The 16553-nt window shown below is 37.4% G+C and overlaps 1 protein-coding gene across 1 annotated transcript in view; it reads left to right on the top strand.

The window, feature by feature from the left end:
- Positions 1-16553, top strand: part of LOC128861694 (glutamate receptor 1) — a 262464-nt gene that overhangs the window by 212232 nt on the left and 33679 nt on the right. The window contains 2 exon segments of the mRNA XM_054099996.1: positions 2695-3155; positions 13796-14040. Of these exon segments, the coding sequence (XP_053955971.1) occupies positions 2695-3155; positions 13796-14040 (706 nt within the window).

Below are 16553 nucleotides of genomic sequence, written 5' to 3' on the forward strand. Positions count from 1 at the left end.
AACGCAAGACTTTTTTGACAACCTTTATATGTCGTCATAAGGCTTATACATCTCATTTTTCCACGCCCGCCTTGTCATGCGGGCAGGGCTAGTTTACTGGGGCGGCAGCCCTCGGTCGGGAAAAACACGAGTCATTACGATAATGTGAAACCGGCTGTCCTGAAAATTGCCATCGTCCATGAGAGCCGTATAAAGTGTTAGTTTTGTTCATCGAGAGAAGACTTTAGTACTCAATTGCCTACTTAGTCCAAAGGAGCACTTGTTGGAAAAAGAGATTATTCGTTGGATTCTAAGGCTGTCTAGTTTACAAGTACCAAATATGTAATTGCAAGAATTACAAATCCACCGATAAGGTGATTTATTTTGCGCCACTGTGCATAAATAAAATTGAATTGACTCGACTCTAATAGGCGCATAAACCTGGGCCTAAGTTTATATTTTTTTGTTGATATTAGCAAAATTGCTCACATTTTAATACCAATATTGGTTTCCTAAACGCTTTAGGGTATAACTTTGAAATATTTTTCATGAAGTAGTCTGAAGCAGGTCCGGGCCACAAAAACAAATAAAAATCGATCAGGAGCTCTGACCATTGAGTATACTCAGATTTGTGGAGCTACAGAAACTGGAGTCATTTTATTCTCAGCCCATCAGTGTTTTGAGTACTTCATTTATTTGAAGAGCTGAAGTTACCGGGTTTTAGATTTATTTGAGCTTATCGAGTAAAATGGTTCTAGTAGATTTTGGTGCGTGTTTTTCTTTGTGTTTAAGGTTATGGGCAAGTTCTAATATATTAGAATTCACTCGGTCGCGAATTCGGATTTAGTTTTCCCTCAGAAACAAATACTATGCATAGTCAAATCAACAGGAACGAAGTAAGTGTGTGTGTTATTCATTACCTACAGCTTAAGGTGTAGTAGCATTACGTAGTATTGAGTGAGCATGGTTTTAAACAAAGAAAAACTAAGTTTTCGATAAACAAGGGTTACAATTTATATTTTTGACCTTGAGCACTGCCGATGTCATCGGGCCCCATGTAACATTTCCAAAGAAACGTTTGACATATTTACCAACAACGCATTCAAAACGTTTTGACGTATGAGCCATATTAGTATTGCTTGCAGTTGTCTCAAAAATGCAACTCTGCAAAAAGTAAATGGAATTCAAATGTGAACATTTCCATGCGTGTTTATAATTGATATAATTATATATAGTAACTTTCGATGTGTATTAACACGACATGAATACATCGATGCACTAGAATCATGATACGACAAGCAAGCACCATCCTTTAGTGCCGTTAAAAACTGGTGCAGTAAATTTTCTCGAGGTCGATGTTCGTTCGCCGACAAGGTCCGCGAAGGCCGTTCAAAACTAGTTGTTTTGTCTGAAAATATCGATGTTGTGCGCGAAATGACTAAGCAGCATCGTCATGTTCAATACCGTGGCATGGGCATTACTATGACGAGTATGAATAAGATTTTGCATGATCACCGTGTCGTAAAAAGGTGTGTTCGTGTTACACCCCAAATAATTTAAAAACGCGACTGGAACAAGTGCCTCGAAAATTGGTTCAGACGATTGCAAAAGTGATCGTCATCAAGACTAATTTAGAGGTTAATTATTCGTTGGTTAATTATTCACTGTTGAGCCTGAAATATAAATAGCAGCCTCACCATGTAGAGAATGCAAAGGTGGCGCGCATCTCATACCGTTATTCCGCTCTCAGTGAAATTGAAGTAATCTCTGTATGCGGATCGTCATCCTTCAGTTTATTCGTATCTGGTGTGAGTGGTGTATGAGTGTATGATAGTGGAGCTCCACATTTTTGGATGTTCACAAAGCCACTAAGCCTGAAGCGAGCCTCTTCATTCAATGGTTTGGATTGCATTTCCAGCTGCTCAAAATTTTCCTTCTGTACCTAGTCCACAAATTACCTGCTGGGTAATTGCAAGTTATACTTAAAACATATTTATGTATGTGCAAGTATGCGTATGAGCTCGAGTTACAGTAAAAGCCCTAAAACGGAATACCAACGCGCCTCAAAGGACCCCAGGAAACAAAAACGGGAAAAAGCATTCAAAGCAACCAAAAAAGGAAAAAGAAGAAAGAATGATAATGGTATAAAGTAAAAAAGGCGAAAATTCCTTCAGAACTAAAGCGAAAGAGAATGCGAGGAGCCCCACATTCCATGCCACATATGGCATACCGTGCACGTACGTAGCACATAGCGGTCTGTGAAATGTGGCATGTGCCTAATACGAGTATGCAGCGCTTGACTTTGTGATTCATCCAGCGTGCGATATGCGGCATTCATAGGCAGCCAATTTAATAGTGACAGACAGGCCTTTTGTTAGCACATACCCAATGAGGCAGACACATTGACCAACACATGCATACTTGTTTAAATATAATTCGTGAATGAATGCCTGCCAAATTCTAAGCCTACAATCTGCAGATAATGCCAGCAACAACAACAAGAGCATCGCATATAAATATACTTTACACTAATAAACAGACTAACACATATTTACATTTATACTCGTATGTATGTGTATTTTTATATGTACATACTTACTTATACGTACGTACTCGTGCATGCCCATATATTCGTACAAGTGGTCAACTTTATCGTTTTATCCATTATTGCTTGCCCGTATCTTAGTTTTCTCCTCATTTTCTCTTTTCCGGCAGATTCACATGCACATCACGATCAAATGGCCAATCAACAGCCGCCTGGCATTATTGGTGGTGTACCTGTGCCTGGCCCGATGGCCGGTGGGACCAGCGCTACTGCCAGTCCGGCGAATATTGGCATAGGCGGTGGTGGCGGTGTCGCCGGAAGTGTTGGCCTCGGCTCATCCGCCACCGCAGCGGCCAACGAGTTTAGCATTTTGAATTCATTTTGGTTTGCCTTGGCCGCTTTCATGCAACAGGGCTGCGACATATCACCGCGTTCCATCTCCGGTCGCATAGTTGGTGCCGCTTGGTGGTTTTTCACGCTCATACTAATTTCATCATATACAGCCAATTTGGCAGCATTTCTCACAGTCGAACGGATGGTGACACCAATCAATTCACCCGAAGACTTAGCTATGCAAACGGAAGTTCAGTATGGTATGCTGTTGCATGGCTCCACATGGGACTTTTTCCGGGTAAGTACATTGCAGCGCATAGCGAATGCTTAACATGTACTGTTATAGTAAATTCCCATACATACATAAATTGTTACATGCGTATCAATAAAGGAGTAACGGAAGTAGCGAAAGAACAACGTAAGCCGTGTTAGATTTGAGATATTTGAGAACAGCAATCCCAAATTCTATTTTTCACTTGGCAATATCTTTGAATATTGAATATATCTTCGAATAATTAAAACAAAGTTGGGAAATTATCATTATTTATCTTCTGTGTATATGTATGCCTGCCAAATTCTGGTGTTTTTTTTAGAGGTTAGGTTTTCAAGATGAAATAAAACGTATATAATTTAATGTTATGGCCAAGAATTTAGCTTTATTATAAAGATAAGGGTTTGCCATTATGTTTTAAAAATGATTTCGGGCAAGTGACCGCCGCGGCTGGCTCGAATAAATTCCAGCCGACCACTTTTTGCAGCAATTGGGGCCGTATGTCAGCAATAACGCGCCGAATATTCTCTTCCAAGACGTGAGTCGTCTCGGGCTTATCTGCGTAGACAAGCGACTTCACATAGCCCCACAAGAAATAGTCCAGCGGTGTTATATCGCACGATCTTGGAGGCCACGCCACAGGTCCACGGCGCGAGATAATGCGCTCACCAAAAGTTTCCTTCAATAAATCGATTGTTGCGTTGGCTGTATGGCATGTAGCGCCGTCTTGTTGGAACCACATCAACATCGTCCAATTCAGGCACGAAAAAGTCATTAATCATGGCACTATGGCGCTCTCCATTGACTGTAACATTATGGCCGGCTTCATTTTTAAAGAAATATGGACCAATGATTCCCTCTGCCCATAGAGCACAGCAAACAGTGACTTTTTGAGGATGTAACGGCGTCTCAGCAATGGCTTGTGGATTATGTTCACTCCAAATGCGACAATTTTGCTTATTGGCATACCCATTCAACCAAAAGTGAGCTTCATCGCTGAACAAAATTTTATTCGATGCGTCGCGCGAACCGAACCATTATTTTCGTAATAAATTTGCACGATTTGCAAACGTTGTTCAGGTGTAAGTCTATTCATTATGAAATGGCAAACCAAACTGAGCATAAATCAAGTAACAGCTGTCAAAAAGACCATCTACGAAAAAAGTAGTGCCAACTTGAAAACCTAACCTCTAAAAAAACACCCTTTATAAAAGGGCATATAAAATTATTAAATGAAGGATGGAATGATGAGTGAAGTAATGGGTGAAATGGTGCATCCTCAGATGCTCCCTCCTGCCCTTTTAAAATACACTTATGACGTTTCAATATATGGTATATATACAATATGTATATGGGGCATTCTTCGCCAACCGGACACCCCCATCTGCCCAGAACAGTTTTTATAAAAAAAATTTTTCCCTATGCCGAAATAAAAGCTTATGTCATGTACTCATGTACGACGAATATTGACATGATGCTCGGGGGTTTCTGGGTTCGCTGCTGAATATAAATATTGAAGGAAATTGCTGAAATTGGAATTTTTTTTTCATAATACAGGATTTTTTTCACAGTAAAACTTTTTTTTCTTCTGGAGAATTGGAAAATCTTTTAATAATCACTTCCTTTTTGTTTGAGATTTGGAAGGAATGGCTTTTTAGTATTTCTGGTACTGGTGCTGCAGACTCGAATCTTTTGTTAAGCTTCCAACATATTTGTCAATATTCGTCGTCCATCTTGAATATTTAAAAAGTGCCACATGACAAATTAAAGTACATGACATAAGCTTTTATTTCGGCATAGGGAAACATTTTTTTTATAAAAACTGTTCTGGGCAGATGGGGTGTCCGGTTGGCGAAGAATGCCCCATATATATATATATATATATTGTCTTTCAGACCAGACTTGCCATTTAAAGAAAACTAAACAAAGTGCGTGCAGCGTAGTACACATAACAGCAGTGAAACTTTCAAGGCAGACAAAGAAAGAGGGAGAGACCCTAGAGAGAGAATGAGAGAGAGAGAGAGAGAGGGAGAGAGAAAGAATATATATATATAAATAAATTCAGAACATTTGCAGAGAATACAAATAACTAGAAAAAATTTACAGAACAAAAAAAACAACAGCAGCTGAGCGTATTCAAGCTTAAATTATGAGTATGAACAATTGTTTTTGTACTCTAGCTTTAAAGTATAACTTACGTGTAGGTGTGTAAGTATATTGGTATGTAGAAATAAAGTAGTCATCGAACTTTGAAATTATTTTTACAAACGATAGTATACATAAGATATAGCTTTCTCTCTCCTTTTCCCCTACGTTATATCTTATTTCTCTCTAGCGGAACAAAAATGCCCAAAACGTTGCATGGCCTTGAAATTTTACAATCCATTCTCACTCGCCCCACGACGCCTAAAAAGTTTCACTTCAAAAATTCCTGTTAATATCAGCGTGCTTGACGACCTTCAACCTTGAGTACCTTTACATATTGTAAATGATTTTGAGTACGATAGTTTTCCTCAAAATTCGAAAAAAGTTTTGAAATTGGGTTTAGTCTGCTGAAAATATGATAAGCACTTGGATCGAGGTCGGAATTATACGACGGATGTAAAAGAATATCAATACAAAGCTCTCTGAGTTTCTGGCTCATTACTAAGGAAGTGTCTTTGTCTGGATAGAACATAACAAACTAAAAATTTGACACAACGTCGTTTCCAGACAATCGCTTGTTGCCATCTAGTCAGTTATTAACAGTAGAAGTCCGCATTGAATGTTTCACTTGGGGGGAGCAGCTCATTATGAACATCTGCCGATGAATTCGAATTCAGACACAGCCAAGCCCAAACCAATCAATCCGGGATACTCCTTACCTCTTATTTCAACAAATACGGCTACCTCCGCAGCTAAATGGGCTTATTCGCGACCACAATTTGGTAGATTCCTGGTGGGAAATGCACTGTGGGCATGAAAAGATAGCAAATATTTTTTTATAGTGGTCGTTCCTGAACAGACGATTGCAAAACTCCGGGTCCTTTCAAAAATATTTGAGCAAAATAATGAGTATTTATATCAATCTTCAGATATGTTCCATGACGAGCTTGTAATAATCGTTGTGTTATGGTAATAACAACAGACTTGGGATCATTTATGTAGGTAGGTAGATTAAATTACCACTGTGACACTCCCCATGTAACACTAAAGCGTCATTTTAATACCATTATGAGACCTTCAACAGGCAGATATCTGCAGCCAGTTAGAGCTCTTGATGTAATGGAGAAGATTGATGGGATTTAGGTTGACGCCTTGCCCCGGAATGTCGAAGAAAATCATCTAGCTGCTAAATCCGGACAGTTGCAGAGAAAGTACTTAACAGTCTTCTTCTCTGAAAGGGGCGCACAGCTTTTGCAATGGGGGTTAAATGATAAACGTAGCTATTCTGCATGTGTGCCGATCGTCCAATGACCGGTAAACATAGCTACGAGTTTGAAATTGAATGGCGTGGAGCACTCAGGACTTTTTAAGTCCTTCTTCTTTGTACTGGTGCCAAAGGGTTTTCGAAATAGCACAAGAAATGGAGCGCCATGTTTTCTGTGATTTCTTGAGAAATAAGTTGTGCTATTGTCCTTTAACAAACAGTCATGGGGCTACTGTTTACCAGGTGGGAGGTTTCTGAGATCAATTGAGACTTCTTTCTGCCAAGCTCATCAGCAATTTCACTTCCCTCTATATTCCTAGGTCCTGGAACCCAGATCAGGAAAATATATAATCGCGCACCTAAGAAATTTGATCTCGCCTCGCATAAGTAAAGGGTCGTTCAAAAGAAGCGCTTAGATGTTGTTGTCATTATTTCTATTCCAAACACGGCTCTTAGCAATTATATGTGAAAATGACATCATTTAAATGGACACCATAAGTACGTCTACAGGTAAAATCTGTCAAACTGTCGATTTATGAATGCCTAATTATTGAGAACGTTGAGATATCGATGTTGAAGATTGTTCAGCAACACTTTGCGCTATAGCATCAATGTTCTAAAAGGTCGTCCAATTTTTGGGCTGCCAGTACTTTTTTCATGCTCAAGTGAACCGGTTTCTGGAAACTTGTTCACCAATCTTTGAATTGTCGACTGATTCAGGGACAATAATTTCCACCAAAAAAATAACGAACTTTGTGATATGTTGTTTTTAAACAGGGACCATTTTGATAATAACTTTCTAAAATTGTACATCTGTCTACTTTAAATTGCAACATGTAAGAGACGACATGAAAAAAGCTACCGTCTGGGAATTATTCACTACTGACATTCAAAGGCCACTTTTGAAAGGCCCATAAGTGTATGACCTAAATAAAGATTTACTCATGTAAGCTTTAAGGAATATATTTACTTGATTACACATATACTAAAAAGTATATGAAGTGCAAATACAAGGTAGCGCAAAATTAATCATCCAGTTTTGTTTTTGTATCACTTTTTTTACTAAACAAAAAATTGATTTTAAGCGAAGTAAATCTTTAATTTGAGCTTTGCGCGCTCCATTGCTTGTCTATTTGTATACTGTAGCTGTTTAGCTCGTACGTGTCAAATATGTTAATCGTTATGGTGATTAATTTTGCGCTATCTTGTATTTCAACATGAATATATTTGCACTATAACTTTTCCCTGTGCTCTGATTAAGAGCGAAATATTCACATTAGATAATGCTTTCCATTAAATTCTTAAATTTGATATATATTATCAAGAAAAAAAAAATGAAAAAAATAAGGAAATGCTAAATTCAATCAGGACCCTACATTATGTCCTCTTGTGTACAAGTGTGAGCGAGTATAATAAAAGAATAAAAGAAATTATGCCTTCGTACATATCTACCAATATTGTAAAATTGAATTCTACCACTGATTCACTTGCCTGCTTTGATATTCCAATACGTTTGAGTAATTTTTCAAATGCTTTCCACATACGAGTTGTAATATTCCTCATTCTGGCTGCAAACTGCTATTCACTCATATTACCATGACGATACCACTTTTTACAGAATTTTCAAAAAATAAATTTAAAATTCCAGCTTCTATCGTTCATTCTCTGTTGTGAACGTTTCAGTAACAAAATGTTTATTTGATTGATTTACGCTGTCATGATGTGTAATTGCCTGAAATCAATAACGTTGCAAAAAAATATGAATAATAAGACTCGTTGAAAGTGAGCTGAGCCTCGTTTTCAGTACAAATGACAATGCGCCAGACAAGCTGAGATAGACAGCAGCAAACTAGCTGAATTGCTAGTGGATTGACAGGCAAATGGCGTGGCCCATATAAAGTGCATACATTGGTTATACAGCAGAGGCATGTGAAAGCAGCAGTGGTATGTGGAGAAGGCAGTGAGATTACAGCTGTGGTAGTGTTGAATGGCATATAATTGGCATTATGTAGCTTGCAACATGATGCAAGTAGCTATGGTAGATTCAAGTGGATCATTAGGAATTTTGTATTTGGTAGTGGCACTATTCGTACACACATACAAGTAAATATTTTCATACAGCGAACACTGAACTAAGATTTTCATGAAGAACGTTGAGTACAGAGTAAAGAGCATTTTTAAAATTTGTATCTAATCAGGACATCCATGCATTTAGATGAGTAGAAAAGAAATAATGTTGTCTGAAGCAGCATATTATTTGTGTGTAGTGTACAAAATCGACCAGAATAAAAGAAAGTATTAAAAACTTTAATTGCTACGATGTGTCACTTCATGGACTCCTATTTCATTTAAAATTGTTTTTAGTGCTGCTTAGTGGCGTTAAAGCCCCACACTGACTAACGCTTTCGATTGCTTTTATACCTCGTTAAGAAAAAAATTAAAATTGAAAGCCCAAATTTTTATATTAATAATAATCGAACAGATTCAAAAACTTCGGTGAAGCAGCAGTAGTGTGTGCATCCTCGAATCGTAGACACATCAAGATGATCACGCCGGTTGTTCTAAATTTTTATAATGACATTCCAACTATTATTGGCTATGATTTCTTTTCAAACGTGCATCTTTCAGAATAAATGAATTTAAACTTTTCTGCGATGTTTCAGCACGTCACCTAAGCTGACTCTCTACATTGTTTCAATCATTGTTTTCCCTGTGGAACTTGATCAGTGCACGAACCGCAATTTTTTTTTAATATTTTATATTTTTTATTGAATAATAGCTTTACCAAAGCTTAATTAACTCATTTCACTGAAAATTTGTACTTTTAGTTCTATTGTGTTGCCAAATACTGAATATTGCTCTCTTCTCTATTCCTTGCATACATCTTTTGACGTCCTTTCGCAACATTTACTTATAATATAGCATTTAACGGTAACGCGACTTTGGTCCGCAGTGTCAGTTAATTCCGCTAAGGGCAATAATTTTAAATGTTCAAATGAAAAAATTTAGTTTTTCCAATAAATATTGGGTCCTTCAATTTCTTAAAATTTTACGAAGTTATTGGTATTTTACTTCTCTCAAGCCTGTTTTGTATATTTGCCGAAATTTAAGAGTTTTTTTTAATTAAATGTCCACTTGTCCACCTTATACTTTCTCTCGAAGTTCAAGGCATGCAGATTTCGTTGATACAGCATTCGCTAACCCGTTACAAAGAAATGCATATTTTCACAGTCTATGTGAGCTAGTAATATGTAAACTGAGTCAATCTCCTGCACACACAAACACAGACACTGTCATGCAGCCGCATTTTTTGCACCGACAAATCAGGCGACGAATGCTTACCAGTTACCCAGAGTTTACTTGACCGAAGCAGGAAGTTTGCGAGCTGCTCGAACAGAAAGCAAGAGATCACTTACGGGATACGTTCTGGTGAAGGGTGAAAAATTTTTCCCATCCAGTTGCACGTATTCAACCTCCAGCCATGTACTCCAAAATTGTGTCTTATTGGTTTCTATGTACATTCACTTGCACTCACTGCAAGGCTTGTTTGTTAATAGCTAGGCTCTTCCGTAAAACCGGCAAATTGGCTCATTGGTAGCGCTGCAATCGGTTGGATTTTCAGTTGTGGACTGTCAAAAATAATTGTACTGCACGTCACTCAATCGTCAATATCGTCAATGACTTTGTAGCCAGTTTCAGTTTGATGCTTGTTGATTTACAGTTTTTTTTTGTAGACACAGTCGATTGCCCAGCCTTCACCCACCCTTATGTGCAGCCTTTTAAATTGTTGTTGTTACTCGAACTTTGCTGCAATAACTGTGCATGGCAGTTCAGTATTTGATGAAGTCGAAGCATTTTTTTGGAAGAATACTGAATACTTCTACCGGGGAATACGAATAGGCATATACAATAGAAGTGCAGCTAACTTTTCGCAATCTTTAATATTTTTAGTGCAGAGAAAGCGTGGAAATATGTTTATGTTTCCTTAACTCACGCACTCTTTATTTTTTTCTTTTTAATTTCTTCAGAATCTTTCTTTAAAATATTCCAATAAGCACCTCAAGGTATACAGTTTATTTCATTGCAAGTGGCATCTGGATGCCTAATTCGTAATTTACTCCAATAGGTAGAGAGGTGGTATGACGGTACTTATTGCCTGGATGAGAAAAGTCTCCAAAGAATAGTTATTAAATTTAAACCCAAACTTAGATTACTTACCACATTTTCTACGTAGAAACTCCGCGAGAAAAATGAAAATGTCTCATTCAATTATGGGCCACGCACCCTTAATTCTTCAGCCAGTTCGTGATGCGCACTTTGAGCTTATTTTTTACAACACATATTTTGTTGCTACAATTTATGGAATGTAAAAGTACGTACGTACAGTTTTTAAAGGGAAACAGCCGATTTATTATTGTGTTCTCAAATATGTTTGTCGTAAAAGCCAAACAAACACACCAGAGAAGCATTTTCGTAACATTTCGCCATAACAGCAAAGGTCAGTAAATAGCCGAGGCAGTGAACTTCCTGCAGTTAATCGAATCTGAAGAAGGTCACGCTGGGCTTCTCGTGCAAAAAGCCGAAGACTACAGTTGCTTCGGATGGCCTTCATTATTATCAAATAGTTAAAATAGGTCAAAATCGTAGCGCAGGTGCGATCACCATTTGAAAAAAATAAATAAACAAATGTCATGAATGCTTCTACACCAAAATAATAACGATTAAATAAATACATGAATACACGAAATACATGAAAGACATGAAATATATATATATAAACTATATATATATTTATATATTGGGTTTGGGAATAAGTTTCCGTCCTTTCTTAGTCAAAGTTACGAGGCAGGTGGGGCAAAATTTTCCAATTCAGTCCCTCTAAATATTTCTGGACCGGTTTAGCGACGTGCGGCCTGGCGTTGCCATGCAGCAAAATCAATTTGTCATATCACCGTCCCATTCCGACCACTTTTCTTTCAGAGCTTAATTCAAACGCATTAGCTGCAATAGGTAATGATCGACAGTGATGATTTCAGATGAATATTTTTTTTCGCTGTTGATGGACCTGGTTCACCTGGCAGGCTCCAACATTTTCGCTGCTTAGAGTTATCATAATAGATCCATTTTTCATCGCAAGTGACGATGCGATGCAGAAAACCATACATTTTCTACCATTCAAGAAGCATCTCACATGTCACCAAACGTCTCTCGATATAACTCTCCTTCAATTGATGTGGCAGCCAGTTACCTGAACGTAGACATTTTTGGCGTCAGATAAAAAAGGATCTTTACGCTTAAAATGAATGTCAACTACTGCGATCGAGACCTCACATATTCAATACACCTTCAAATCAACAGTATATTATTAGAGCGAACACAAAAATAGTATCAGTACCGACACCTCTTTTACGACGGCGGAAACTTATTCCTATACCCAATATAATATAAGTATATTTTGCCATAGATGGTTTACTTTATTTCATTTTCCAAGGATTTGTTGAGCCACACTCTGATCATTGGACAGTGGTTGTTAGCTTCTTCTGCTTCTGTTTAAGGGGCTATATACCTTGTGAGCCTGAAAAAATTATTGTCATCATTTTTTTAAAATATGTTTTACAACTTTTATTCAAATGAGGCATATATCATACTGAAGGGTAACTCCCGAAGAATACATTTTGGTGTTTTTATTTTAAAAAATGTTACTATTTATTGTTGATATCGCCCCTCCCCCGAAACGTCGAAGAAGAAGTACATGAGCAGCTCAACTGAAATCAAAAAAATTAAATGATTATTGTCGAAAAATGTTTTTTAGTGAATCTGAACAGTTTATTTGCCCAAAACAAATTGTTCTCGATATGAAAACCGCTTTGCACCAAAAACGATTCTTGAGGGGTTGAAAAATTAAAAAAAAAAATTAATTCCAGCGAACTATGCAAATATTTATAAAAAGTGAACCGTTCAGATTTACGAGGTTGTAATTTCGAATAATTAAAAAAAAAGTTTATGCAAATCGGTCAAATTGTTTTTGATGAATAATGATCACCACGACGGTGATTTTCAAAAAACACGACTTCGAGATAATTGCGTCTAAATTTTTGCGCTAAGCCTCGTTCCAAGAAAGGTGGCGCACTTCCACGGTCTGTAACTTTCGTTCTAATGCTCCGATCTTTATGATTTTTCCAATCTATATTTTTAGTATGATGTACTTTTAGAATATGGCAAAAAATTTCGATTTTTTAGTCCAACACAAGGTATATAACCCCTTAAGTAATTCAAATTATTGCTATGTGGTGCAGAGTCACTGCGAAGACCAGTAATACGTCTTTCAAAACCTAAAAAGATTCTGCTAAAAAAGTACGCTAAAACAAAAAATCAATGTTGTGCATAATATTTGGTGTCTGCACCTTCTATTTTGCTCTGCAAACTTTTTATCATTCCAATATCAGCAATAGCCTTCTTCATCCTCTACTCTAACCTAAGGTGTGTGGGTTAAATGCTGGAGCAAAGATATACAGAAATTGCTACATATTTTGCATATTCTTAAAAGAATTTAGAAGAATTTTAGTAATCACAATCAAAAACGTTTTATAAAAATATCGAATGAATTCTAATAAATTCCATCAATAGAATGGACTTGCTTCATTTACGTACATACTGTCATACACTGAATCATATTTTCCACAAATTTTTGTATGTGTGTGTGTGTAACTTCGGTTGCAAACTATTTGCGACGATTTCACATATTTTATCGTAGTAGAAAATTTATTAATTTAATTGAATTCCCTACGTCATACAAGGATCGTTCATATAACGGCTTTTGAAAAATTTCACCCCCACCCACACACAATTGTTGTGCGATTTATTAAAATTCTCCGAAAATATTTAAATATTTCCGTGATGCCACAAGTGAGTTGCTCTTTGGTCCATGAAAACTTTCAAGATTCATTCACAAATTCTTTACAACAGCAGTCCTTTTAGCAAAAGCAATGGCGTCACGAAAGCAATTTTCAGCAACCATTCTGCCACCCCACACGCTAAGCAACGAGCCTATGAAATCTTTGCATGCGTGAATACGGGTATAGGAGCATTTTAAGAGCACGCCGTTATACACACTTGCAAACGCACATACATCCTGCATACATATAATGTGTTTAATAGCATCTAGGTGCTTGTATATATGTATGTGCATATATTTGTAAACATAATATATTTATAATGAATTACTACGTCTGTGTGTGTGTGTGTTTTTTTTTTTCAGAGATCCCAAATCGGCTTACATAACAAAATGTGGGAGTACATGAATTCGCGCAAGCATGTCTTTGTGAGCACATACGATGAAGGCATACGACGCGTGCGAACATCGAAAGGCAAATATGCGCTACTGATGGAATCACCAAAGAATGAATACGTGAATGCTAGGGAACCCTGCGATACGATGAAAGTCGGCCGTAATCTGGATACGAAAGGATTTGGCATCGCAACTCCCATCGGATCGCCATTGAGGTGAGTGTATAGAAGCATAGTATAATATTATTCCCTATAACAGAAGCGGATGTAGTAGAGTTGAAAAGCGACTAGGAGCATACGAAGTTCTTCCGCCATTTATACGAGTGCAAGAGTGATAGCATCGCAGTAATATGTCATAGCTATAGCGTGTCCAAAGCGCTCTTGCGACTCAACCTACCAGTTCTGAGCTATCTTACTATCAGTTTTCTTTGCAGCTAAAGTTGATGCCTACTTTTTTATATTGGTATACGAAATGTCCATTGTCAGCCGATTCATCATCATATTACCATCTCGCGAACAACCCATATAGTCAACCTCTGCATTAGCAGTAAACCAGTTTATGCCGGACAAAAATAGCAGATAATTAACTCTATCGACATTTTTATGTATCGTCCAGCTCTGTAGTAGTTCTGCTTTGACACTTTGCTACTGGTCCAATTCCGATCACTCTGGAACTAGTATAACTGCCTCCGTCAAATACCAATTTATGAACTAGAATGCTTGCTGAATGTAGTTTGACTTTTCAGTGCAGGGCATTTCCTTCGTGTCAATATCCCTTCATTTGTATGTAAATTTTGCTTAAAAGGCAAACGAAAATTCTTAACTAATTCGATTGATATTGATTTGTTAAGAGCCGAATATATAGACTTTCCGTCTTATGTGAGCGCTACCATCTTTAATAAAGTTCCATTTAGTATTCCATTTCTCTTAAAAAAATATATTCACAATTTTTGTATAAAACGAAAGCGGTTCTATTACTTATTCATTGGCGTTTCTCTCATTCCCTTTGGAGTTATCTCAGAAATTAAATGCACCACATGCCGATTGATAACTAGACTTAATTCTCATGATTTAAGCCGATTAGGGGAATTTTTGATGGCAACATTGCAGAAAAATGACAGCTAATATTTATTGTGAATGAAAAATAATGAAACTTTTAAAGAGAATAACAAGAAAGACTGAATGCAATGCTAGTTTGCACTAACACGTTTGAAATTACTTTAATTGATTTGTTATTTCGGAGAAAAAGAAAATTGGAGAAATTTCAAATTAATTAATTTTTTAAATGAATAATTATTTCTTAGTGCCACGGCATCTCATACCCTGATTTGTTGCCTGCGATCCACCTTTTACTGACAAAACTTTCCAACAAGCAAATCAGCTGTTCATTAATCCACGTAACAACCGTCTTTCACACTACAATTTTCATCAGAATTAACAACGCCGGTAATCCCGATTAATGCCGCCGGCTGTCTAGACTATTACACGCCTTTTTAAAGTTGTGAAATATATCCCCAAATTTATCATATGTCGTATGTATATTTTCAGACACTTTTTTGTACGCAGGAAAGAATGGGGTGCCCATACATATGTAGTAAGACAGACAGACGCCTTCGTCAAGCGTATCTTTTGGCGTAACTATACATATATATTAGGCCGGGTCGATTTGTGGGGAGGCAAAAAAATCGCCCATTGCTCTGTGAAAATCATATTCTAGGGATCAAAATAAGAAACTTTGCCGAAGGAACCATACCTCTAAAACGAATTCTGATGTCCCCCAATTTGGGTCGAACTTTTAGTGTCTTTTGTGAGGAGGCAAAAAAATCGCCCATTGCTCTGTGAAAATCATATTCTAGGGATCAAAATAAGAAACTTTGCCGAAGGAACCATTCCTCTAAAACGAATTCTGATGTCCCATGTCCCCCAATTTGGGTCGAACTTTTTAGTTTCTTTTCTCATGTAAAGGCCAAAAATGGTGATATTTTGAAATGATTGTATAGGGAACCCCCCAGGGGAGTTCCAGGGGGTGTGCCACTGGCATGGGTGGATCGGCCGTCCAAAGTTAGTGGGGGTCGGTCATACATTTGGACTCGATTGGAGCACTCTAAATGGGTCAAAATGGGATTTTTCATTCGATCCAAATTGGGGAACATCAGAATTCGTTTTAGAGGTATGGTTCCTTCGGCAAAGTTTCTTATTTTGATCCCTAGAATACGGTTTTCACAGAGCAATGAGCGATTTTTAAATCGACCCGCCCTAATATATATACATAGGTGGCTGCCAGCAACGGCCAACAGCAATGTACAATACTCACAATCTCCCATAGGAATTTCTTTATTAAAATTTTCCTTTTTCATATATAAGCACACATGTATGTACATAAAGGTTTACACTATATATAAATAATAAATGCTTGTCTGCTCGGCAATGCTTGTATGAAACTCTACAAACCAGAAAATGCGTGTAGGTAAATATATGTACGTAGGCAGATCTCCATATGCAAATGTAGCCTCCCAACCTTTCAACGAAACTGCTCATAATTTCACACCCGACATTTTCAGCGCAATTAAACCTTGTCTGATTGCTTATTCTGGTTATTCATTATGTTGTTTTCTGTTTCTCGTTCTCTGCTGCTGCCGATTGAAATAATATGGGCATGCAACTTTATACAACAACACGAATATCAACATGAACGCTCGTCGTCTGTCGCTGCTTGGAACTCAAATGTG

This window comes from Anastrepha ludens, chromosome 4 (assembly GCF_028408465.1).
Source record: "Anastrepha ludens isolate Willacy chromosome 4, idAnaLude1.1, whole genome shotgun sequence".
Lineage (NCBI taxonomy): Eukaryota > Metazoa > Arthropoda > Insecta > Diptera > Tephritidae > Anastrepha > Anastrepha ludens.